At 44.2% G+C, this 27,929-nt stretch overlaps 1 protein-coding gene across 1 annotated transcript; it reads left to right on the plus strand.

Moving 5' to 3' along the window:
- Positions 1–27,929, plus strand: LOC109411780 (putative inactive tyrosine-protein kinase Wsck). The gene is made up of 4 exons (XM_019685418.3): positions 1–535; positions 595–1,285; positions 26,214–27,092; positions 27,172–27,929. The coding sequence occupies exons 1-4, from the start codon at positions 291–293 to the stop codon at positions 27,658–27,660; spliced, it is 2,304 nt and encodes a 767-aa protein (XP_019540963.2). The 5' UTR covers positions 1–290; the 3' UTR covers positions 27,661–27,929.

Here is a 27,929-nt window from a genome sequence, read left to right on the forward strand (position 1 = left end):
CACACCTTTCGCGCGTCGCGCGGGTGTGTCACAATCATCATTGATCATCGTCGGTCGACGTCGTCAGTTCAGCATCAGCTTAGCAGCGCAGCGGGTTCGTTTGTACCTGAACATAAACAAAAGAGCGTGTGTTTTCCCATCATTGTTTTCCGTGTTTTCCTTTGTTGCGCGTTGTGGTTTCCCTGCGGAATTTTCGTTCGATTTCCCCCTCATCGATGGGCATCGATCCGTCCGAGCAGTGTCCAAAATTTCTGCGTGAAAATGTTCAGTGCTTGATGGTTTCGGTGTGAATGAGAAATCCTCCCGTCGTCAGAATAATGCCACCGCGGTCAAAATGTTATGCGTCATCAACGGGGTCGACGGTGTCGCTGAAGCGGTACCTTACGATCATTTCCTTGGTGGTTACGATCGGGCTTACGGAAGCCCAGAAGGGAATCTTTTTCGGGTGCTACCAGCGGGATCGATCCGGACAGCTGGAGCTACTGACTGACAGTCTGGACAAGTGCGTAGAGCACTGCGAGAATGGCTATTTCAGGTATGGGCGGGGACTTGATTCCCGACGACAAAAGGTTAATGACCCCTCGAATTTTACAGGTACGCCGCCCTTTCGGACACTCAGTGCTTTTGCTTCAATACGATACGGCTGCGTCAGATCGAGGACAAAAACTGCCATCTCAGGTGCCGCCAGAACGAGGACCACTCCTGTGGGGGCGACAATGCGCAGAGTTTCTACGAAACCGGAGTGGACGTGGCCGGGCCAGTCAAGAATCTCAAACTAGCCGAAAAGGAGACGGAAACTGCCATCAAAGTTTCATGGGATGCCCCGTCGGTGGACGGAGTGCCGGTGGAGGAGTACGAAATCGGTGCCGTGGCGTTGACCACCTTTGCCAACTATCGACTGTATCCGATGAGTTGGAGTGTGCACAACAATTCGCAATCGTTTGAACTGTCCAGTCTGGTTCCGGGAACGCGATACAACATCTCCGTTACGAGTGTGTCGGAGAAGGGCGCCGGAGGATCGACGTGGATGGTGGCGCAGACGGAAATTGGTGTTCCAGATCCGGAACCAGAAGAACCGGTCATTTTGCGCAGGTTGGACTCGACTATCCAGATTCAGATTCAGAAGGCTATCAACAATAACGGACCGGTCAACTACTACCGGGTGGTGGTGCACTACGTGGACGACGATTTGGTGCAGACGTTCGACGAGACCCTGCTGGACACATATCAACGGTCGCGGGAGAAGGGTGTCCCGTACTACATTGCTGCCGAGGTGGAAATGAAGGTATGTAAGATTTGATTCCAGTTCTCCCCTGAATGCCAGGTTCATATACTCTTCAGGAACAGCTAAACACTTCTCGAACGTCCTCAGCTTAATGTTCTTCGAGCACTTCCACAGTTATTAACTGAGAGCTTTCTTTGTCAATTGATCATTATTCGTATTGTGCGGCAGATACGAAGATAATATATATGTTGAAAATAAAAACAGCAAGCGAGGCTTCGTTGTCCAATTCCAGGCACTGAATGATATCGCTACCAACTCAGTCTCTTTTATTCCATTCTGGCAAATCTTCAGTTGATACCTAGCTTCACTGAGCTGTGTGATGCACATGAGCGCACAATTCGATGCAATCGAAAATGGACAGAATCGATCCCCTGTTGCTATTTTGAAGGCCCCACAGAAGACAGTGATTGCAAGTTGCAGATCGTGTTGGCGAAATAATGCCACTGCGACAATTAATTTGAACTATTAGCTGAAAGTCTCTTTAATAAAGACAAATCGATCAATCAATCAATCAATTGATCTATTGTGGCGTCATCCTCTTCATTTTGTTTTTGCCGTACTGAAAAGAACCGACACTATCGGGAGTGACTAACCTTACTGCAAATGGCGTTTGTCCCAACCAGGTACCGCATTTCGTATGAAATTTAGTATCTTTGTGGGATGATAAGCCATAAATTTCCTGAGGCCCCATTAGGCCCCTTTTCAGAAATCTGCAGCGCTTGTGATAAAGTGCAACACACTCGCACAATAAATGCTCAGAGGTTTCAGTCTCTATTTTTTTTATTATCTTTATTAAAGAGACTTTCAGCCCGTGGCTGGTTCATCTCTGTAAGAAGAGAGAGAGCGTCACAGTGAGAGGCTCACCTGGGCTGTTACGTTAATTACATTTATGATTTGTTTTGAGTTCAACTGAGAAGTTACTACGGTTGATTATTCCTAGTGTGTGATTGAGTTTCAATGATCTTTTCTCGTTATCATGTTTCGATGCGTGGTCCACGTTGTTAGATAGAGTTGATGATCAAATTTTGCCGTAAAAATCGATGTCCTTCAGGAAGTTCGAAAGTCGAGCTGTATTGTCGAAATCGTTGTTGAGCACGGTGCAGACACTTCCACTGCCGTGAATCGCATATCTGTCCCATTTGCATAGGAAATCCAGCAAAGATGGGACTGATATGCGATTCACGGCAGTCCAGGTATTCCGTGTTGTAACCTTGCTGCTTCGTATTGAGGACAATTTATAAGAAAATGTTCTACCGGTACAGACTTTCTTGAACATACACACCAGCCCACCTTTATCCGCCCTACTTTAACGGACTTTTTAACGTCCGCCACAGGTAGCTGAACCAGAGCTATCTGTGTCCCTGCTGGCCCCTTCCGCAGCCTGACGACTGTGGCGGCCACCTGAACATCGCACTGTTGCCGCAGTGCCGTGACGAGCTCTTCCGCTTCGGTGATCTCGTCTAGGTCTTTGACCTTCAGAGTCGCCTCATTCTGAGTTAGTGATTCAAAGCGATCGGTTGGATTTTTCTGGAGCGCTTAAATCAAAAGTCGTTTTCGAGTGAAAAATCAGTGATAACTGAGGAGAATTGTTTTCGAAGAGATTTATTCGGTGGTTTTGTGGAAGTAGAATTTGAATTTGTTGAAAAGAAAGACAATTAAAGACACTTGTGAGAAGATTACGAAACGTGTTTTTCGGTCTCGCGCTGAGACGCCAATGAAAAACAAAATGGCGGCCGGCCCGACTGGACTGGTGAACAATGAGTGGAATTAAGAAAAGAAAAATAAACGAAGAGGAATCGAAGATGGCGAGAAACGGAAATATCGGAGAAGGGAATCCAATTGGAAACGGTACAGTCATGGACGGAGAAAACAATCCTGTTGGAATGGTGAAGGAGAACATCTTGTACAACAACAACGATGAAGGTCCATACAGAGTGATGGTGGAGTTGCAGGACAACAAGGAAGGAGAGATCAGGATCAATAAGCTGTCATTGGCACAGACATTGCAGAAAATGATCGTCTACAAAGGCCATATTACGGAGGTCAAGCAAGCGGGACGCCAGAAAGTGATGGTCTACTTGAACAACTATCAACTGGCAAATCGGCTTACGACAGACAAAGACTTCAATCAACGGAACTACAGGGCCTACATACCCAAACATCTAGTTGCAGTGAACGGCGTGTTGGCTGGGATTCCACTGGATATGAAGGACGAGGATGTCATGAATGGAATAATCAGCGAAGTTCCGGTTTTGGGAGTTAAGCGGCTGACGAGATTCATCGATGGAAGAAGGGAACCAACACAACGAGTGAGCGTTACATTCCGGGCTAAGAAGATCCCTTCACTGGTGAAGGTATTCTGTTGCTCAATGAAAATCAGAGCGTTCTACCGAAAAACAGTACTATGTCTCAACTGTCTTCGGTACAGTCATCGAGCAGAAAATTGCCGGAGCAGGACGCGATGCAGGAACTGCTCGGGAATTCACGACGATCCAGCGGAAAACGAACTGTGCCAGAATGCGAAGAAGTGCTTGCACTGCCGCACAAATCACAAGACGGAGGACATCGAATGCCCTGAACGGAAGAGGCAAAACAACATTCAGTCAATAATGGCACGGAGCAACCTGACATACATCGAGGCTACTGAGCAGTTTCCGATTTTGACGCAAAACTATTACGAAGCACTTCTGGAAGGAGCCGAAGATCCGACGCCGGCGGAATCGTTTGCTACGATGACAGCCGGATCGTTCAAATGGAAACCACCACCAAGGAAAGCTGTTCAACGCAGGCCGGAACCGAACGTTCGCTCAACGATTATCTCCGAGCAAGTGAAGGTGTACAACTCCAAGAAAAACCCGACAGCAAACACATCCAACGGCGTAGCGTTGTTTAATAAATACAAGGTTACGGAAGCAGAAAAATGGAAAGAGGAACTCCGGTCGGCAGCAGCGGCTGCAGCAGCGAAACAACAGGACCCATCGACAAGCGCGATCCAAATTAAGTTAACGTCCGCCCCGGCAGGAAAAACGACCGCCATGTGCGAGCTACACCTGCAAGATGAAGAAATGAACGAGAATAGAACATCGGCATCGACCAGCAACTAAACAGGTAAATAGTTACAATCCCTAACAAAAATGTAAGATAGTCAGTCATAATGAAAATATTACAGTACAATGTACAAAGCCTTTCGAAAAACAAACAAGAGTTAACTAGAGTATTGAATGAGAAAGACTTTGACATAGCCATATTAGCGGAAACTTGGACAAATGTAGGAGAAGAACTTGACAGAAAATATCGCGTCTCTGGATATCACGGGCATTTTGATTCCAGACATGATGGTTACGGAGGAGCAGGTATCCTTTTAAACAGCAGGTACAACTTTGCGGTACTCGACGTACATATCCAGTCAGATAAAATACAATGTGCAGCTATAAGAATCCCATCAATAAACCTGACTATTGTGGCTGTTTACGTGTCTCCACACGTGGGCGCCGCTGAAATGAAAACAGATCTAGATAATGTATTCTTGCAACTTGGAACGTACAACAAGGTCATAATAGGAGGAGATTTCAACAGTCATCATGTACTATGGGGCAACGACATATGTGACAAAAAAGGAGAAGAACTCATGACTGCAATCAACAACTCTAATTTGCTTATTCTGAATGACGGAAGCAAAACTTTCATACCACTCGAGCCAAATAGAAAATCAACAGCGATCGATATCAGCCTGTGTTCAGCACAAATATTTGGGGAAATCGACTGGCATGTCATTCCTCAAAATATCGGAGGTAGCGCACATGTCTTGATAGAGGTGGATCTTCAGATCGACGTGCAGAGACAGCCGAAATACATCAATAGGAAAAAGGTGAACGAAGAGATATCAAAGCTAGAGTTCGACGAAGGGCAAGGTACAGATGAGCTTAGAAAGGAAGTGAGGAGGATTACAAAACTAAACACTAGAAGAAACAAGTATACTCCGAAGGTTTGGTGGAACAAAAAAGTTGAGGAGGCTTGGCAGAAGAAAAATGAAGCAATGAAAACGTTCAACAAATGCAGTACCCTACAGAACGCTCTTCAGGTGAAAAAACTGACAGTAACTTTCAAAAGACTAAAAAAAGAAGGCATGCAGGAATCAATCAAAGAGTTCGCAAACAGCATCGACCCACAGACGAGTTCAAAGGAATTGTGGAACAGGATTGGCAGATTGACTGGGAAGAAGCTGAGGAAGAGAGAAAACAACCTAGTTCAAGAAGATATATCAATGGCTGAAACTTTTCTCGACATGCATTTTGGGCGCACTAATGTGGACGTGGAAGCTCCTTTCACGTCTGGACCGGTGTGCAACTACAACATTATGGATAGTGAAAAGTGGGACGAGATACTTTCCAGGAAACGGTCGACGTCAGCTCCGGCGGCGGATAATATTACGTATGAAAACCTGCGAGCAATCAAACCATCGGTGAAGCAAAACATCATCCAAGAAATAAATGTTATGTACATCTCTGGACATTTACGGGATCAACTAAAGGAAATCAAAGTAGTCGCTATTCCCAAACCCGGGAAGAACCAAATGTTGGTGGAAGGAAAAAGACCTGTCTCACTGGTTCCAACTATTACGAAAGTAATTAACACGGCGGTTCTTGACAAGATTCAAGAAATATTGGACAGAAACAAAGTACTACCAGAGACGTCATTCGGTTTCAGACGAAATCTATCTACTTCGACTTGCATCAATTTTCTTGTCAACCAAGTAAAAACGAACAAAAGGCAACATTACAAAACAGCTGCGATTTTCCTGGATCTATCAAATGCATTTAATGCAGTAAAGTTGGATAAGTTGACTGAAAAAATGGCCGGAGCAAATTTCCCAAATGATATAATTACGTGGGTATAGACCTGTGCGCCGACTATATTTTGCTCGGCGGCGGCGTGAGGGCCATTTTTGGCCGGCGGCGGCGGCGTCATCGGCGTCACGCCGGTGGCAGCTTTCGGCGGCGGCGGCGGCGGCGCGAATCGGCGTGACCAAAATTTGACCGTAATGTCAACATTGGCGAAACGAAGAAGTTGTCTCTACGCTGTAGAATTTGTAGTTCAGTTTTTGCTTTTTCATGACCATTTATGACATGAATTATTATTATGTCAATACACAAGATGAAGTATTTGACCAAAAAGAAACCAACGCTCAAACATCTTGTTTGTTTCATTAGTGTCAAACAGATGTTTTTTTTTCTTGAGTTCATTTGTCAAATATTTGACCCTGTGTATTATAACCTTACGTTTGAATGAACACCTTTTTTTTTATTCCCGTTCGGGTCCATCACTGTGCCCAGTAATTAGACCTATTGTGAAATTACCAGTACCCGTATTAGTGCATGTTGCATTACTCCATTGCAAATTAAGGGCAAAAATATAGATTTTGCTACCGTTTTTATTTTGTTTTCTTAGAACATTCAGAAGCTATCACATTTGATAATAAGGTCGCACTATTTTCAAGGAATCCTCGAATGATTTCCAAAAGAATTCCAGGAGGAGTCTTAAAGAATCTCCTGGTACTGGAATAATCTCTGCAAGAGCTGCCGTATGGAACCCTTAAGAAACTTCTGCTGAAATAACTGATATGTAGTTCAAGAAACTCTCTTAGAGACATCACTGGAAAAAAACTTATGAAGAATTCCTGAAGCAATTCCTAGAGGATTCCCCAAAAGAATTAAAGCAGGAATCCCCGGAGGAATTTCAGAAGGAATCCCCAATGGAATTTTAGGAGTAATCCTGGAAGGAGTTCCAGGAGTGATGCTCGTAGGAATTCCATGAGGGAACCCTGAAAGAATTCCAGAAGAAATTCCCGCAGAATTTGCACAAGGAAATCCCGAAAGAATTCCAGCAGTAATCCCCAAAGGATTTCCAGAAAGAATCCTCGGAAGTATTCCAGTGGGAATTGCAAGGTGAATTCGAAAAAGAATCCTATAAGGATTTCTAAGAGTAATCAACGAAAAATATCTAAGAGGAATCTCTGAAGGAATTCCAGGAGAAATCCCTGAGGGATTTCTAAGAGGAATTGCCGAAAGAATTCCAAGAGGAAACCTCGAAGAACTTCTAGGCGAAATCTCCGAAGAAATTTGAAGTGAAACCCCAAAAGGAATTCTAGGAGCAAACCTCAAAGGAATTCCAGGAGAAATATCTGGAAAAAAAAAACAGGAGAAATCCTCGTTAAAGTCCAGGAGCAATCCCTGAAAAAAGTGCAGGAGGAATCCCCAGAGAAATTTTAGGAGGAATCCTCGAAGGAAATTCAGGAGAAATCCTCGAAGGAATTCCAGAATGAATGCCAGGAAAAATCCCCAAACGAAGTCCAGGAGGTATACCCGACAGAATTCCAGAAGAAATTCCTGCAAGAATCCCAGGAGGAACCCCCTTAAGGAATCCGGGAGGAATCTCCGAAGGAACTCCAAGCGGAATCCTCGAAGGAGTTTCAAGAGGAAACCCCGAAGGAAATACAGGAGGAATCCCTGAAGAAATCTTTTTTTTATTTCTTTTTATTCGTGAATTTTAACTTAGGCTAATTCTTCACAACCCTGAAGAAATCCCCGAAAGAACTCTGTGAGGAATTCCCGCAGGAATTCCAAAAGAAAATTCAGAAAGAATACCTACGCGTATCTCAAAGGAATTCAAGCAGTACATCAAGGAAATTCCAGCAAAAATCCTTGAAATAATTTCAGTGGGAATTTCAAGGAGGATTCAAGAAATAATCCCTGAAAAATTGTGAGGACGAACCAACGAAATATACCCAAGAGTTTGGGTTTGGCTCCATACAAAAATATTTGGAGTTTCATACCAAAAATCTTACAAGGGGGGGGGGGGGAGGTGTGCTGGTGTCAAAAATTCGAGAAAATTGCCTTACGTAATAAATGGATAATAATAAATAAATTCCGGGAGAAATTCCTAAAAAAAGGACCGAAGGAATTCCAAGATAAATCCCCGAAAAAAATCCAGGAGAACTCAGAAAGGAGGAATCCCCGAAGGAATTCTAGGAGAACTCACCGGAGGTAACCCCGAAGAAATACTAGTAGGAATTCCATGAGGAATCTCCGAAGCAGAGATGCCAGATTATTTTTATCAAAAATCTGTATCAATACAGATTTTTCTGTATCGCCGTATTTGAGGTTATAGCAGACACCGAGAGTCCTAGATTTCAAAAGAAACTAACAAAAAAGTACTACTTTTTGACGGGTTTTAATTTTTACTGATATTTTTTTTCTAAAACTTGTGTGAAAATGTACAAATTTTCATAAATTCTTTAATGTTTAAGCAGCTATTTATTAAGTTTCCTTAAATTTATGGAAAATAATTTCAAATTTTGTGCTTTCTGGAGAAATCTGTATCATATTTTAAAAATCTGTATTTTCCTGTACTCTGTATCTTTTCTGTAAAGAAGGTCAAAAATCTGTATATCTGGCATCTCTGCTCCGAAAAATTTGAAAGTGAAAGCTCCAAAGGAATTACAAGAGGAAACTCTGAAGAAATTACAGGAGGAATCTCAGAAGCAACTCTAGGAGGAATCTCTGAAGGAATTCTAAATGAAATATCCGAAGAAATTCAAGGAAGAATTCTAGGAAGAATCTCCGAAGGAACTCCAGGAGAAATCCCCGGAGGAATTTAAGGAGGAATCCCTGAAAGAAGTTCAGGAGGAATTTCCGAAGGAACTCTAGGAGGAATCCCCGAAGGGTTTCAAACCGAAATCCTCGTTTGATTTCCAAGAGGAATCCCCATAGGAACTCCAGGAGTAATTTCTGAAGGAATTCCCGAAGAAATCCCGCAGGAACTTTAATTCCATGAGGAAATCCAGGAGGAATCCAGGAGGAGTTCTAAGAGAAATTATTAAAGAAATTCCAGGAGGAAACCCTGAAGAAATTCCAGGGGAACTCCACGACGGAGTATCAAATGAAAACTTCTGGTGGAATCCATGATGTAAGTCTAGGACGAATCCTCGAAGGAATTCCAGAAGAAATCTCCAAAAGAATTTCAGGAAGATTTCCTGAAGGAACTCTAGGAGAGACCCCCGAAGAAATTGTATGAGAAACCCCAGGAAGAATTCCAAGAAGGATGTTTAAGTTGTATCTTCGAAGGAATTCCAGGAGGAATCCCCAAAGGCAGTTCAGGAGGAACCCACGACGGAATATTAGGAGGAATCCTTAAAAGAATTTCAGAAGAAATTCTAGGAAAAACCCTGAAGGAAATCTAGGAAGAATCCCCGTAGGAATTCCAAGAGGAATCTTCGAAATAATTCCAGGAGGAATTTCCGAATGATTTCTTTGAAGAATCTCCAAACAAATTCCAGGAGGAGTTTCCGTAGGAATTTCAGGAGGAATGCTTGGAGGAAGTCCATGAGGAATCCCCGAAGAAATTGCAGGGGAAATTGCTGCAGGAGTGCCAGGGGGAATCCCCGAAAGAATTCCGGTAGCAATCTCCGAAGGATTTCCAGGTGGAATTTTCAGCGGAATCTCCCGAGGGAATCTTTCTGGGTAGAGTGATCCCTGCAGGATTTGTAGGAGGAATCCCCGAAAGATTGTCAGCAAGAGTCCCCGAAAGAATTCCTGGAGGAATTCCAGAACGAAATGCTTGAGGAATTCTCCATGAGAGATCCCACAATAATATCCTGGAGATATGCCTGATTATATTCCTAAGGTTATTCTCGAAGGAACTTTAACAAGATTCCCTGAAAGAACTCCTGTAAAAAATCTCTGATATAACTCCTGGTGCATCCGTAAGTCCACCTGGAAAAATCTCAGAAAGAACCCCAAGAGCGATCCCTTGAAGAACTCATGGATGAATTCCTAAATGAATTTCTAGAGGAATACCCTAAGGTTATCCTAAGGAATCTGAATGAACGTCTGAAGGAATCCCTGAAGAAATTCAGGAGAAACCTCTAAAGAAACATCTTCATGAATGCCGGAGACTCCTAGTGGAATCTATGAAGGAGCCCTTGGACTTATTTCTGTAAGAACTCCTGTATGAATGTCTAAAAGAACTTAATAAAATAGCTGTATTCGAATTTTGTCAAGTCTAGATTTCGAACGTCAAGACTAGATAAGTCATTTCAAAGTTAAATTCTATCGCAGTCGAATCCAAAAATCTTTAACTGCTGTTCGACAGAACAACACTGGACGAAAAATCGGAAATAATTGAGTCCTGAGGAAGGTACCAAATGTAACCGAAACGTCGGACAAGATATAATAATAGCTGTATTTTAAATGTATCAAAACTGGAAAAGCCATTACAAAGTAAAATTTTCAAAGGAACTTCAAAAGGAATCCCTGCAGGAACTCCTAGACTAATTTCTAGGACCTTCTTCCTGAAAGAACTTCTAACGGAACTCTTGATGGATCTCCAGGAGGCATCTATGAATCCTCCTGAAAAAATCTCTGAAGGGACTTCTGAAAGAATACCCGAGCGAACATCTGTTGAAATAGCTTAAAGAACCTCTGAAGGAATTCCTAATGAACACCTGGAGGCATTCCTGAATCCTCCTGGAATTGTTGAGGAGATCCCTGAAGGAACTCCTGAAGAGGTCACCGAAGGAACTTTTGGAGCATTTATTGAAAGAACTACTATACTGCATGAATCCTTGAAAATGTTCATGAATTAATCTATGGAGAAACTTTTGTAGGAATATCTGAAGGAATTCCTAGATAAATCCCTAAAAGAACTCCTGAAAGGATTTCTGAAAAATTTCCATGAGGCATACTGATAGGAATTTCAGGAGGGATTGTTGAAAAAATTCCAGGAAGGATTTCCTGAAGGAACCCTTGATGGAACTCCTGGAGTGATTTCTGAAGAATACAGAACGCCAGGAGAAACCCGTTGTTGGAATTCCAGAGGAATTCATGAAAGATCTCCTAGAGGAATCTCTGAAGAAACTTCTGGACTAATTCCTGAAGAAACTCCTGTATGAATTCCTGAAGGAATTTCCGAAGAAATCTCTGGAGAAACTCTCTGACTAATCTCTGAAGCGCCTCCTATTGGATCCCCTGATGAATCTTCTGGATGAATCTCGGATGTATTCCTAGGAGCACGGTGCTTCATTTACCGTTATTATCAAAAAAAATATACCATCAAAACCTGAAACGCCATTCTCTTTCTTCATCATTCCTACACCTCTGGACAATTAAAAAAAAATCGTTAGATGAAATTTTGAGTTCCGCCCTTTTAAAGGGCCTAACCCTTAAAAATCAGGGTTTCTATAGAAAAACATCATATTTTATAACAGAAGCATGTTTAACCCATCAAAATTTGAAACGCCATTCTCTTTCTTTATCATTTCTACACCTCTGGACAAATTTTGAAAATAATCGTTAGACGAATTTTTGAGTTACGCCCTTTTAAAGGGCTTAACTCCTAAAAAATGAGGGTTTCTATAGAAAAACATCATATATCATAACAGAAGCATGCTTCTGCCAACAACGCCATTCTCTTTCTTTATCATTCCTACACCTCTGGATACATTTTTAAAATAATCGTTAGACGAAATTTTGAGTTACGCCCTTTTAAAGGGCCTTACCCCTAAAAAATAGGGGTTTGTATAGAATACCATCATATTTCATAACAGAAGCATGCTTCTGCCATCAAAACCTGAAACGCCATGCTCCTTCTTTATCTTTCATACACTTCTGAAAAAAAATTTAAAATAATCGTTAGACGAAATTCTGAGTTACGCCCTTTTAAAGGGTAAGTTAAAGTTTTTTGTATTGCTTTTTTAAAGACAAAACAAGCGATGGCATGTGCCTATCTCATTCGTTAGATTTATTGGTGAATGCTGTTTTCAATTAATAAACATACAAAACTATGATGATGATCAATTGTAATGATAGTTCTATATTTAACGTTACCGAAGAATAAACGTGATTAAATGAAACTAAGTTTTATTATAATTCTACTATAAGTACTTATGACCTTCAAATGGGCGTAACTGGAGAATTTGACCAACATTATTTTTGAAATTCAGTTTATGGGTGTGCATTAACTATATAAATGAAAAAGTAAATGAACTGTCGTTTATGGTTTTCATTGTATATTGTTCTGGCTATAATAGTAAATGAAGCCAACAACGTCCGTATCCTACAGGTTAAAGAATACTTCCCTTATACTGGTGTTATGGCTAATTTGTATACACAACGCATTCAATATTGTAGCATTATTAATGATACTATTCATTATTTTGGACTTTGAAGCATACTTCTGTTATGAAATATGATGGTATTCTATAGAAACCCCTATTTTTTAGGGGTAAGGCCCTTTAAAAGGGTGTAACTCAAAATTTCGTCTAACGATTATTTTCAAAATTTATCCAGAGGTGTAGGAATTATAAGGAAAGAGAATGGCATTTCAAATTTGATTGGCAGAAGCATGCAGAAGCATGGCCCATATAGCCGAGGCGGTAAACGCACGGGTATTCAGCATGACCATGCTGAGGGTGACGGGTTCGATTCCCGGTCGGTCCAGGATCTTTTCGTAAAGGAAATTTCCTTGACTTCCTTGGGCATAGAGTATCTTCGTGCCTGCCACACGATATACGCATGCAAAATGGTCATTGGCAGAGGAAGCTCTCAGTTAATAACTGTGGAAGTGCTGATAGAACACTAAGCTGAGAAGCAGGCTTTGTCCCAATGAGGACGTTACGCCAAGAAGAGAGAGAGAAGCATGCTTCTGTTATGATATATGATGTTTTTCTATAGAAACCCTCATTTTTTAGGGGTTAGGCCCTTTAAAAGGGCGTAACTCAAAAATTCGCCTAACGATTATTTTCTAAATTTGTCCAGAGGTGTAGAAATGATAAAGAAAGAGAATGGCGTTTCAAATTTTGATGGCAGAAACATGCTTCTGTTATGAAATATGATGTTTTTCTATAGAAAACCTGATTTTTTAGGGGTTAGGCCCTTTAAAAGGGCGTAACTCAAAATTTCGTCTAACGATTTTTCTAAAAATTTGTCCAGAGGTGTAGGAATGATGGAAGAAAGAGAATGGCGTTTCAGGTTTTGATGGTATTTTTTTTTTGATAATAACGGTAAATGAAGCACCGTGAGGAGGAATCCCTGAAACCACCTGAAAAAAATCTGATCGTACTCCTGTCAAGACCTTCCTGAGAGATCTTCTGAAAAAAAAAAAAATGCGTGTTGAAACTCCTAGAGGCATCCCTGAATCTCTGAAGGAACTACTGGAGACATCTTTGAAGAAACTCCTGAAGGAATCTCTTAAGGATTTTCTGAAAAATTCTTTGATTGGAATTTTAGAGAAATCTTCGAAAGAGTTTTAGTATTTTATCTCAACTTAATGTAAACAAAATTTTGTTCGCGCCCTGATCACCGGCGTGAAAAATGAAAATCGGCGGCGTGACAAACATCGGCGTATGGCGCGCCGCCGATATCGGTGTCGGCGTCGGCGTGGGGCAAAAACTGTCGGCGGCGGCGGCGTGGCGCGGCGGCGCACAGGTCTACGTGGGTAATGTGCTTCCTTCAAAATAGAAAAGTGTCTATAAATGTAAACGGTGTACTAGTGTCTAGGGTGATATTGCGAATCTTTTCTGAAATCCGCATACCGGCCAACAACTGGTGCGCCAACAGCCCATGCGCCGGGCTGTGCGCCATACAAAATGTAAATAAACAAGTGTCAAAATGGTTCGCGCCAAGAGCTCTATCTCTCTTAGGGTTCGGTTCTTTTTTTTGTCTAAAACATTGAACGTCTTTATGTCTGGAAATAATGTACAACAAAGATAATATTGACGGTAACAACGCTTTTACTTCATTAAACCACTGATTAATAGTGATTTGGCTAGTGAAAAACTTGGCGCACAGTCAATCGGCGCGCAAATTGTGCGCTGGTGTGCGGATTTGAGTTAATCGTCGCAAAGTGCCCAACACACGTTCTGCCCTGGCGCGCAACCTAGATGTCAAAGAGAAACTTGTCGAAATGCTAAAAATTCTCGAGAAGCTCAATAAGTGACGGGTTACCGCAAGGGGACGTTTTGTCGCCCACACTTTTTAATGTTTATACAAGACAATTACATGAAGTGGTCGAAGAAGATGTTGTGTTAATCCAGTTTGCAGATGACTTTTGTATACTGATTAAGGCGAAAACAGTAGAAGAAATCAATGAGAAAGGACAAAGATACATAAACAAATTTGTGGAACAAACGAATTATTTAAATTTGAAAATTAATCCAGACAAAACGAAAGCAGTACTTTTTCAGTTAGGAGATGCTACTATCAACATTAAGATTGATAACAAAGTGATAGAAACTGTAAAAAGTCACAAATATTTAGGTATTTTTGTAGACAGAAGCTTATGCTTTGGCCAGCAAATACGAAGCACATGCCAAAAGATAACAGATAGGTTGAATATGATCAAAATCATTAGTAGTGTTAAATGTCCCACAGTCCATGATTCTACTCTACAAAGCGTTAATAAGAAATGTGATAGAATATTGTAGTTCAGTTACAAATAACTGTTCGAAAACTAATCAAGAAAAGATTCAGGTAGTACTCAATCAAGCTTTGAGAAAAGCTACGGGATGCAGTAGAACAACGCCGAGAAACACATTGCTGGCATTATCAGGACAGGAACCTTGGACAATACGAGTCGAGCTAGTGACATGCAAGGAAATAGCTAAAAGTTTTGCGTACAGAAATGTGTTATACGAGCAATTGGAAAAAGTTAGTGAAGTGAACGTTGAAGATGAACAGCTTACTTATATGGAGAAGATTTTCAAAAAACACAGTGAAACATTCTACAATATAAGCCCAATATACCGAGTCTTCAATGTCTACGACATGGTGGAAATACAAACGGACCTTGGAACTGGAAATGTGATTAAGAAAAATACAAGCGAGAAGGTCTTAAAACAACTTGCTCTAGGATTGATATGCGGTAAATACAGGGACAGAAAAGGCATCTACACGGACGCATCGAAGCATGGATCAATATGTGGCATTGGAATTTACATACAGCAACTAAATGTCAGAATAGCAAGGAGATTGAAGAACCAAACGTCGATAATGACCGCAGAGTTGATAGCAATCGATCGAGCGACACAGCTGATTCTAGATGCAGAACTCTACGATACGGTTATTTACACGGACTCAAAGTCTTCCTGTATTCGTCTTCAAAATGGATTAAGAGCGCTGTTCCGAGACGAGATGATCGAGAATATCCTGGCCAGATGCAGCAGAAATAGAATAACGATCCAGTGGATACCAAGCCACGTTGGAATTGCCGGAAACGAAGTGGCGGATACCCTGGCGAACGAAGGAATAACAGCTGACGAGCTGGACAATCGAATACTGCTCAAAGACGCCTTCCTAAAATATAAAGAAAACGCTGAAACACAGACTAACGAATGGTACTTAGAATACTCGAAAGAAAAAGGAAAGAAGTTTTTCGCTGTGCAGGATTCCTTCCAGTCAAAACCTTGGTTTTACAATCTAGATCTGAACAACACCCAAACGAGGACCATGAACAGGTTAATGGCCGGTCACGACTATAGTCGATATTGGTTGCACAAAATGAAACTACAGGACGACGAACTCTGCGATATTTGTCAAGAGCCGGAGAACGCGGAACACCTGATTTTGCTTTGTCCGAAATACAACAACATTCGAGCTCAATTTTCGTTTGACGGCTACTTTCTTAACATGACTGACTTGTTAAAAACTAGGGATGTAACAATTTTCAAAGAAGTAACAAACTTCATTAAAACCTGCAAGTTGCAATTGTAAACAAAACATCGATGCGATCGTGAAGCACGACTGCGTTGCTTCATTCGGGGCGGACCGTCGAAACAGACGTTAAATGACATCGCTGGACATATGGTCGGTGCTACCAGTCCAAACAGTGACTTGACGTTGATCAGTCACAACGAGAAGAAGAAGAAGAAGAGTCGCCTCATGCGTAAGAGCCCTCACCTCCACTCCATCACCAAGGACCTCTTCTGCCAGCCTCTTGTAGGCGGCGCCCTTGTGATCCTTTTGCGCTTAAGCTCCAGGATCATTTCGCCCGTACGAGTACGTCTGATACTGCGTACGTCGGCTCCAAGACCCTCAAGCTTGGCGTCGCACCTCATCGCCTTCAAGACGTCCGAGTATTTCGACTGTTCTGTCTTGATGACGATAGCGTCACCTTTTTCGCGCCTGGCACCTGCCTTCCTACGCCTTGGCTTGGCGACCTGCACTTCTGCCTGCGGATTCACCTTCTTCTTCCTCTTCCACTCTACCTTTGTCCAAGGAGCGTCCTCTCCTTGAATCGCCCTGCTCTGTGGCTGCTGAGGGCTCACCATTGGTCGCAACCCCTTGTTCCCATCATTCCGGGACGGGCCGGCCTTTTCAGGCCCACCCTTCCCAGCTTTCCGGGAACCCTGGCTGGGGTCCGACTTTCCGGCATAACCACCGGCTTTCGGGGTTATTATACGCCTGGCCTTGCGGGCACCGCCAGACAGCTCCTCACCTGACGGCTGCCTCGCCCGCTTCTGCGAATGCTTGTCACGTTTGTCACGAGCATTCGCTTCCACACTCTTCGGACTACCCGCGAAAGAGAAGGCCTCCGTTTGCGTAAGCTTAGACGCTTTCTCCTTTGCGGGTTCCGCCGATGCCGCAGCCAGCAACGCGACCGCGTGCTCCTGGCAACGCGACCGCGTGCTCCTGCTTGGCCTCATCGACTGACGCTCTAAGCCGAAGCAAGGCCGTTTTCAGGTCCTTACTTATATTCGACTTAGTTGTCGCGAAGTCAATAATTTTGCCAAGCTGCTGCTCAGCTACCTCCAATGCGGGCCGTCCTTTTCCTGCTACTTGGCTGATGGCCCTCAGCAACCATGCTCCGTCCATAACCTCCGCCGGCTGGCTTGCCGTGGAGTGGACAGGAGCTCCCACGCTTGAGCTGCGTAAGCAGCTTCCAGCACCTGACTCCTCGCTTCTCCTTGTTGGAGACCGCATCAACCCGCTTCTTGCGAAGGGGTTGATCGCACCACTACTACCTGTTACACTTGATTTCGAAATTTGTTTACTCATATTTGATTCCCACGAGTCGCACGAGAAAGAATGTCCACCACGCCAGAGCTCTGCATTAACGCGGTAAGGGACAGCTTACTGTGGGGGGTGCCCAGGTGCCCCACAGGCTCCTTTAAAGATCGAGCATCTTTTTCACCCCCTCGATCACTCATTCCTCGGCACGGGTCGCTTGACACCTTGAATTGGGGTTAGTAGTCCTATTCTTAGCCGGCAACTACGCGGCTGACTCGCAAGCGGGGGGGTGCGTCAGGCCCCAGGACATCCGTCCCTGCTGCCTCGTTGCGCGTCTGCCAGATGCTGCTAGATGATCTGCTTCCTCGTTTCCGCGTGGACCAGGTATCCATATAAAAACCGTGTCAGGATGTGCATGGAGTTCTCTCTCTCATGCTGAATACCCGTGCGTTTACGGCCTCGGTAGTAGTAGACGCGATAAAGACAGCAACAGCCTCTGCTGAAAAAAATGAGGACGGATCTGGCAGGCGGTAGAAGTGGCTGATTTCATGATCGGTCACTCCTATGCCCACTTTATCGAGAGCCTTGGAGCCATCCGTGTAACGGAGTGTATAGCCATGGTATTTGGTATTACGAAGCTCAGCTACGCATCTCGTAACCTTTTGTGATTTTTCTACTGGCTTGATGCGGGTTTTACCCATCTTACACCCATAAGAAGGGTATAAATACCACTCGAAAAACCGACTTTCGATCCGAGGCCAGCAGGGCCGAGTCTCATATACCAATCAATTCAGCTCGACCAACTGAGCAAATGTCTGTGTGTGTGTGTGTGTGTGTGTGTGTGTGTGTGTGTGTGTGTGTGTGTGTGTGTGTGTGTGTGTGTGTGTGTGTGTGTGTGTGTGTGTGTGTGTGTGTGTGTGTGTGTGTGTGTGTGTGTGTGTGTGTGTGTGTGTGTGTGTGTGTGTGTGTGTGTGTGTGTGTGTGTGTGTGTGTGTGTGTGTGTGTGTGTGTGTGTGTGTGTGTGTGTGTGTGTGTGTGTGTGTGTGTGTGTGTGTGTGTGTGTGTGTGTGTTTTTCCTCCCAACCTCCCCAGCAGAGAAAACCGATTGGAAAAACTCTGCTACACCTTGATGCCTCGATCCCCCTGGTACCACTGATATGCGACTGCTTCAGGAGGGGCAATGAGCTCATGCGCTCTTCTGCTACTGTGCTCATGCACTTTTTGTCGCTCCTAATCTGCACTCATGCACGTCTCGTATTTTGCTTACTCCGGTTGGTGTTGGCTCGCCATTAAGCGGACAACATGCTTAGATTCAAATTTGTTATTCTACACGTTCTAATGTTACTACCTAACATACCGTCATTCAGCGACACATAGGTACGACATACACACAATTTGTTATTCTAATACCACGCAAGGCATTCGGATCCTACTAACTTGCTCCGAACGGTGTCCTCCCGTGCCGCCGTTGTGCCATTTAGCACTCCAGCTTTTCGCGCACGACTCTTGTAGTCCCCGACGGTGGATCTACCCTACGCCGACAAAGAGTTTCCCGACAGTGGAACATCTTCCGAAACCGTTTCTTCCCAGACAAGTGCCGAGGTCTCTCCTGCGATTCCGGTTGGAGACTGGCTTCCGGTTCACAGGCGGCCCCGACGACCAAATTCCGGTGCTTCTTCGCGATAGACTCGGTCTAGTCGGTGGACCTAGCCTACTCCGACGGAGAAAAACCCCGGCGGTGGAAGTTCTCCCGACCCGATACCGATGTTTCTATCCCGATCAGTAAGGTGCCGAAGTCGGTCCGGCGATTCCGGTTGGTGGTGGACTTCCGGTTCACCGACGCTCCGACGACCAAAAACCGGTGCCACGTTACGGACGACTCAGTCATGTCCCCGGCGGTGAATCATGCCTACCCGGATCGCGTTCCGCTGCTCTCTGGTCTTCGCGCCACTTCCTCTGCAGCGCGGACAGCACCCTCGTTACTACTCTGTCGACAGCGTTCCACGTGTTTCATCGCGACACATTTCTTCGACAATGTTATCGACTGTCACTCCGCGCAGCAAGACGCGAATTTCTTCGAACCTGGGGCATTCGAAAACGACATGTTCCGCTGACTCCTCCACGTTAACACACTCCGGGCAAAAGGGGGAAAGAGCGTGCCCAAACCGGTGCAGGTACTTCCTGAAGCAGCCATGGCCGGACAGGAACTGCGTCAGATGAAAGTTCACCTTCCCATGCTTCCTATTCACCCACGCCGACACGCTAGGGATAAGCCGGTGAGTCCACCTGCCATTCGCCGTATTGTCCCACTCTTGCTGCCCCTTAGCCAACGAGTTCGCTCTGACGATATCTCTTACGCTCCTGGTACTTCTGCGTTGGTAGCATTCCACGTCTTTGGCGATGGTGATGAAAATGGGCATCATTCCCGCGATAACACATACTGCCTCCGTCGAAATGGTTCTGTACGCGCTCGCGACCCGAGTGACCATGAGTCGGAATGCGCTGTCTAGCGCTTTTCGATTCCGCTTCGTACTCAGTGCTTCAGCCCATGCTGGGGCACCATACTTGAGTATTGAGCCTGCTACGCTCGCCAGAAGACGCCTCTTACTACTTCGTGGTCCCCCGACGTTCGGCATGACCGTCGCTATAGCATTGACAGCCTTCGCCGCCTTTCCGCAGGCGTAGTCGACGTGCTCCTTGAAGTTGAGTCGATCATCGACCATCACTCCTAGATCCTTCAAAGCTCGTTTCGATGTGATTACGTGCTCTCCGACTACGATCTCCATCGTTTGGGCTGCTTTACAGTTGCTGACCAGAAGCACCTCCGTTTTGTGATGGGCAATCTGTAGCTTAACCCCAGTCATCCATCTTTCAACAGTGGACATTGATTCCGTCGCCAGCATTTCTATTTCTTCAAGCATCTCTCCCATTACCGTTAACACGACGTCGTCTGTGAAGCCCACAATGACGACTCCTTTTGGAAGTTTTAACGACAGTACACCGTTGTACATGGCATTCCAGAGCGTTGGGCCTAGTATGGACCCTTGTGGAACACCTGCCCTTCGTTGGTCTCATACACCAGTACCCTGTTCTGGAAGTAGCTCCGTAAAATCTGGCACAGATAATCGGGAACCCTTCCACGATCCTCCTTAGTTTGTCCGGGCACATTTCCACTGCTGGACCTTTGAGCTTCGATACCACGATTCGGTACGCGTTGCCCCAGGAGTTGACGTCGGCTTCTCGACACAACTCTTTGTAGCAGTTCGACTTACTCAGCCTTATCTCGCGTTTAAGAGCGGCTCGAGCTCCCCGAAAAACGGTTCGCCTTTCTTCTCTCTCTGCTTCATTTCTGGCCCTCTAGAAGCGTCTCCTAGCACGGAGGCAAGCATCGCGGAGGGTACTGATCGTCGCGTTCCACCAATACGCTGGTCGTCTTCTGTTTCTGGGCTCTATCTTCCTCGGCATTGCTATGTCGCATGCCATAACAATCGCTTCCGTTAGTTCACCTGCATCAAGGGTTGCACCGCCGTATGACCGCAGCGCCTCGACAAAGACCTCCTTGTCAAAGTCTTTTGTCTTCCACCTTCGTTCGCATGTTCGCGTTCTCCTCGTCGAAGTAGAGGCTCGCCTGCCAATGCTGTAGAGGATCGCCTGGTGGTCGCTGTTGGAATACTCCTCACTGACTCTACAGTTCATGTCTTCCGTAAGCGAAGGACTACAGAACGTAACATCGATGATAGATTCACGGCCGTCTCTGCGGAATGTGCTGGCCATACCATCGTTGCACAGCCTCACATCCAGCTTCGCCAGGGCTTCCAGTAGGCTATACCCCCTAGCATTGGTGAGCCTACTACCCCATTCCACGGCCCAGGCGTTGAAATCTCCTCCGATGACTACCGGCTTCCGCTCGACCAGCGTGTCCGTGAGTGCATCCAACATCCTGTTGTACTCTTCATCCGACCACCTTGGAGGTGCATAGAAACTGCAAACGAAGACTCCATTAATTTTGGCAACCACAAAGCCTTCGTATGAACACTCGATCATTTCTTGAATGGGGAATCTACCCATCACACAGTGGTTCCATTTGTTCAGGGAAGCGGTTGTTGCCGCAGAAGTAGTCCAGCTGGCAGCCCTGCCATCCAGCGTTAGTGAAGCGTCGCGTCCAACAGACGAAGCGTCGCGGCAAAACAAGTGACAGCCGTCACAAACAGTGAGCAAGCTGTCAACGATTCGTTTCCGGTGATCATTCCACATATTTTCCGAGACACAGTGCAGTGCAGCGTTCGTAGAAGAAATATTCAGTGTGATTTTCTAATAATTTATCACCTTTCGTTTCCAAATACGGATGTGTTTTCGACCGCAGGTTTCTAAGTTCATAGGAAGGTTTGTACTGAAGTGATTCTTGTTAGTTAAGCTGATCGTAGAACCACAATCGAGAAGTGCGTGCAGTTAATTCAACTAGAGTGTCTACATTTGTACCTCCAGCTAGGAAACCGATATCCGCGGTGCACAGAACAGATTCCGTCTTGACTGCCAAATCCTATAAATCCGTCTGCAGAAATCTGAAAGTATGTATTGTCAGTAGTTATATCATGAAATGTGCCGTAACAGTTTGTTGAACTTTCCCAGGCGGTTAAACGTTGAAATCGCAGTTTAGTAGGACGTGACAGAGATACCAGGCACACCGAATTGTAAGACGTTATAAGATTTTCTTAAGGATTTTTTGTTAACCAATGCCTTTTTTCAGTTTGAAGCCTATTTCGCAATATAGTTGCTATCGAAACGGTTTCGCCTTTTGTTCTCGTCCTACCTCCTTCAACAGCGGTCATAAATCATTTTCTTCGTTTTTTGAAGGGCAGAATCATTATAAGTGACCAGAAATAGCATGTTATGACTAAAAAGGATATTCCAGTTCATTTTCATGATCATCACTTGAAAAATATGAACTTTGAACATTTTTATTTATGATAAATGAAAATATGTATCATTGAAAAACCTTTATTTTGCACAAAAATCAGTAATCAAATATTTTTAATTATTATGAAGAGTGGGTCGAATTCTGAGGAATTTCTGCTAAGTATTGCACGTTAAAACATGTATAGCACGACAGTAACATAATAGATTCTTGTAAATAGAATCAGTATTAGCATTATAATTGTGATTTCTACTGCAACAAAATAAATATAAGAAACTGATTTTTTTTTTCAGAAATAAGTTAGTTCGCATTGCACAGAAAAAACCATCACATATCGAATTAGTATGTATAACTACAGTACCTAATGCCCAAAAGAGATAATTCTGAAACAACAGTAACAATAGTGCAATTACAGAATCAATTACTTCTGAAATTATTTCAAACCAATATTCAGGATAAATTCACAAAACGTACGTAAATAGAAATTTTTCAACCACAAAAATATTGCTTTACACAGTTATATGTCGTATAATTCATGGGCCTGCGTTTTGCACAATAAAAAAGATTCAAGTATCTGTCCAGTCGTATTTGTTTCTTACAATTGCATTGCAACTGCCATCCAGTAATATAAAACGTGGAATTTTAATCATGTATAGCTCTTACCCAATAAAAGAAATATATACAAATACCCCTCGTCATTGCTATTTAATCGGCGCTTGCTATTTTAAAAGAATCAATTTGTACACTAAGATTTTACGTTAAGGAATTTATCAAATATTCTGATTTGGGGAGGGAATATGAGGAGTAAATATGCTCTTTTAGTAATATTTACTGGACATAACTTTTCCAGTAAATATTTCTAAAAGAGCGTATTTACTCTTTCTTCTTCCAGCACTACAGTTTTAGGTACTGAATGGATATTGAGGAAATTTTTTGAATGTTGGCAGCAAATGCAAAACTCCTTATCAAATTCGATAATTACAGAGGTAAGTTTTGACGAGGCCAAATAAGAATGGTTGTTATGCAACTATTGAGGTATGAATACCTCAATACCTCCAGAAGTGTATTTTTTGTTCATAATAAAAAAAACATTTTCAAAGATTGTTTTCAAATAAAATATCCCTCAATTATTGTAAAAAGTTTTGAAATATCTCCTGTAAAAAATTCAGCCATTTTGGTACGTATTTCAGTATTTCAGACAATTACAGAAATACTAGTATATATATAATTTTGTAGTTATTTTAAAACGTATTTAAAAAAAAAAATAACGGGTAACTTCCAATACATCCTGCAAGCTTGTATGCAAATATTTGCAGCTACAACCTTCACAGATTGATTCTCCTACTCAAATCTGATCATTTGCTGGCGGACGATTGATTAACCCTTTCAGGACGGTTGGGTCATTTGCACCTCGCTGGCGTGTTCTACAGCGACGAGGTTGGTGGGAAAAGTTGTCCTGAAGGGGTTAAATGTGGTTAAGAACATGTTTGAAATGTTACATGAATTTTTATACCGCATTTAGTTCACTACTGGACTGCGAACTGCGACTTAATAAGTGCGAAAACGTAAATAAAAGTGCGCGATTGCATCAAATCAGGTTGATGCCTTCGGCGCACTATTTCTTCAATCTATGGAGAACAAGTGCTCTGAAGACACCGAGTTGATTTGGTGCAATCGCGCTCTTTTATTAGCGTTTTCGCACTCGTGAAAACTAGTGCGATAGTCCAGTGGTGAACTAAATGCGCTATATTATGTATATATTCTATTGGTAAAATTATGTGCCTATTACTCACATCCCCATTGGTTCAAAAACATCCAGATCCGGCTTTTAACGCTTCGAATTGGAAGATAAACATCTATTCTGATTCTATGCGTTGAAAACCAATTGAAAATCTACTTGGTTTTGTTATACGAAGACGCGGAGTACAACTCAAAAGTCATGTGATTTTTCGACAAATTTTAAGAATGTAAAATTGCATAACAGTACCCATGCTCTCATGCAAAATATGCAACAGAAACTTACATAAAATGAATTTTCTGCATTCTTGGGAGCATTATTGATTTATAAAAATTATACAAACTCATAAATTAGACAATCATTTTTTCGATTTTTGGCCTATGGCGGTACCACTGTGCATCACCTGTATGGCCGCTATCTGGGATCTGTCCGTCACCCAATTGCCGTTCTCAGGGGGCACCCGAAACGGCTCTGCGATGATTGCAACATCGCACTTAGTCTCTGTTGCCGACTGCCACAACAGTTGCTGTGCGACGTCGCAATGATTGAGGTTGATTTGGGTTTATCTCAATCATTGTTAACCTGCCATCGCCTTTTTATAGGCCGGGCACTTAAAGCCTCCCGTCTTATGGTCGTTTCCGACCTCCGGCTTACATAGCATGCACTTGGGTTGGCTCGTGCAGTCCCGAGCAACGTGGCCGTTTCCACTGCAACTCCAGCATCGTCCGGACCTGTCTGTGCCCTTGCAATTTCTCGCCTGATGACCAAACTCCATGCATTTAAAGCATCACTCCATTTGTTTGGTGGCTCGGGGAGCCAGTCGCAACGAACACTCCGCCCATCGAATTTTTACCTTGCCAGTTGCTACCAGCTTATTGGCAATATCCACAGGCAATCGGATTGCCGCCGTCTGAGTGCCTCCATACGACTTCCTTATCCGAATCACCATCGGTCCTTCGACGTTGCACTGCTCCTTCAATGCGCGTTTCAGATCATCTTCTGTCGTGATCTGGTCCAGATCCTTGACTTCAACCACCGCCTCCTGTGATAAGGCTCTCACATGGGCCTCGTTCTCCAGGGATTTGGCAACGAGCTCCCTGAACGCCGAGCTCTTAACCATCGGATCCTTCTTCGAACAGCATCTCTCCTTTTTGGGTGCGTCTGGTCTTCACTACGTTTTCGCCCAACACCTTCAACTCCGGGTCCTCCTGCAGTTTCCTAAGCAGAGCAGCGTACGTCGTCTTGTCCTTCGCCTCGACGATCAATGCATCGCCCTTCTTCCTCTCCCTAGGAGGCCGGTGGGTTTCTTTTTTCTTCTGTTCCTTCTTATTTTTTTCCTTCTTCTTATCTTCTTTCTCCTTTCGCTTTTTCTTCTTCGCCTGCTGGTTCTCCACAGTGCGCCATCCATCATCACTCCGATTGCTGGCACGCTCCTGTTCGCTTCTCTGTTTCTTCGGGACTCCCTCTTCTCCTGGCCTGTCCCTGCCTCGTTTCTCTGAGCGAGTACTCCGGTGGCTCCTCGGCGTCTCCATGTTTTCAGCCGTAGGTCTATCCGTGGCTTCCGCCTTAGACTTCTCGGCTGTTTCCGCTCTCAGCTTAAGCGCCTTCTGATCGCGTTCCGCAACTGTAACGGTAGACTTGATGCTCGTCACTAGTTGCTTGATCTTCAGATGAACTTTGTGCTTGTCTTTGTCAAACTCGTACAACTCGTTCACCCTTCTCCTCACTTCGAACAAGCTCGACTCTTGAGCTGTGCCGCTGTTTGAGTTCGGTGTAAGCACTCGCTGATTCAGAAATGCTAGCTCCCGTTGGCTTCCTTGAGGCTCGGTTCGTATCTCGCTACTACTCGTTCTCGCAGCAGTTTCCAGCGCCGTCACTGGTGATCGCTGCATCATTCCACTTCTTCTGAACGCGTCCGCGTTCTCTCCAACTACTTCGGTATAATTTGATGTCTCCATTCTATTGGGTCCCCTCTCCGCACCACTATCACCATCCGTTGTATCCAGTCGCTTTCGTGATCTCTTGGTTGTCTATGAAAGAGGGAGTCCACCTTTTTTCCCATTCTTGACGTTCTTTATGGACATATCTGGATCAAGTCATAATTGACTACCGTTTCCATACAAGTACTAAAATTTACAATTAAATTCACAATAAAATAATCACTGCAAATCGCGATTGTGCTAAAATTCGAGATAAGTCCCACGCATTGATAAAATATGATTAAAAAAAACCGGTTCAGCTGATTCATTGATTAATTGTATTATTCTATTTCAGGAGGATTCATTGCTGTTCACCGTGGGCGACAAGCGCCATTACCGTAACTACTTTAACCCGGAAATTCCTGCACGAAAGCACGTGCACATTTCCATCGGCATTGTTAGCATTCTGAATAATGTGGTCAAGGTGCGGTACGCTACCACCACCCACGAGCAGCACCAGCATCCGGATCACCATCACGTAAACTCTACCAATGCCCCGGAGAGAAATGAAGCTCTTATCACGGTACTGGCCGTGGCCTGCGTCCTGTTTGGTATTGTGCTGCTGGCCAGTATCGTACTCTATGTTTACCTGCGCTACAAAACGCCTAGGAATACTCGACCCCTTCGGGATCACCACGAAATGGCCTTGCAGGGACCCATTTTGGAGGTTGAAAACAACGGCTTCATTCCGGACATTTACGAACAGCGTGGCTTCGAGGCGGAACTGCATGACATTATCGATTCGCTTGCGCCCCACCAGAAGCACGCCCGGAAGCATCTGTCGCTGGAGATCAACACCATCCTGGGGTCGGGCAAGTACGGGGACATCCTGAAGGGAAGCCTCCAACGTGAAGGTGTCGAACTGCCCGCCCAGGTGCACGTCATTTCCGACGATATGGACAAAATCGATCAGATTGGCTTCCTAAACGAGTTCCGGCGGGTCATCAAGCTGGAACAGCATCCGAACGTGCTGCAGCTTTACGGGGTCTGCGTCACGCCGGACTGGTGCTACGTGCTGTTCGAGGAGATGCAAACCACGCTGAAGCAGACGCTGCTCAACGCGAGGATACCAAATAACGTCAACAGTCCGAAGTTTTCCACCATTTCGGAGGAGATCGTCGTCAACATTCTGTGCCTGGTGTGCGACGGGATGCAGTTCCTGGTGGAGAACAATGTAAGTTTGATTTGTTTAGGCAATGATAAGGTTTACATATTTACACGATTATGAACTTCACCTTCCCTGTGCTCTGCAGATCGTCAACAAGAAGCTCTGCGCCCGGACCGTCTACGTCAACACCAAGTTCGAGGTAAAGGTAAGTGCCTTCGGTCCGCCCATGTACGGTGGCGAAAACGGCCAGCAGGTTGACATTATCCGTTGGAACGCTCCGGAGGTGATCAAATTCCAGAACCACACGGCCAAAAGTGACGTCTGGTCGTTCGGGTTGCTTATCTGGGAGTGCTGCTGTCTGGGCGCAACTCCGTTCGGAACGATCACCACGGACAATCTGTTCGCCAGCATCCGGGCTGGCAGCAGGCCGGAAAAGCCCAGCTTTGTCTTCGATGACCTCTATCAGATGTGCCTTAACTGTTGGGATCCGGATGCGGCAGATCGGCCGGAATTCGACGACGTCAGTCGCTACCTGAGACAAACGCTGCCCATGTTGCGCTACATGCTGTCCTTTGAGAGAAACCAAAGCGCGCAAATACCGCCGTACTTACCGGACCTGGAGCTGATTCCGTGAGATGGAATCGCGGGAATCTCATACAAAAAACAAAACGCAACTCAAGATCAAAATGCAATCTTATGACAATATTTTTGGAACGATAAGTATTTTGCTCTGAATTCCGTCCATTTTATATAGTGAAATGATATTTTTAGACTGCGGAAGATACTTTTATCTAGACAATAGTGCCTAACAGTATGAACGTACATATATTGTTGTATTAGTTTTTTTTACGAAAAAATATGAATCTTTTGAAATGTAATAAAACCTTTTGTAACATAGATCAA

This window comes from Aedes albopictus, chromosome 2 (assembly GCF_035046485.1).
Source record: "Aedes albopictus strain Foshan chromosome 2, AalbF5, whole genome shotgun sequence".
In the NCBI taxonomy this organism is placed as follows: Eukaryota; Metazoa; Arthropoda; class Insecta; order Diptera; family Culicidae; genus Aedes; species Aedes albopictus.

Coding starts and splice junctions, on each gene's coding strand:
- LOC109411780 (XM_019685418.3), top strand. CDS start 291: ATGAGAAATCCTCCCGTCGTCAGAATAATGCCACCGCGGTCAAAATGT. Junction 536..594: donor TGCGAGAATGGCTATTTCAG/GTATGGGCGGGG, acceptor CGAATTTTACAG/GTACGCCGCCCTTTCGGACA. Junction 1,286..26,213: donor CTGCCGAGGTGGAAATGAAG/GTATGTAAGATT, acceptor ATTCTATTTCAG/GAGGATTCATTGCTGTTCAC.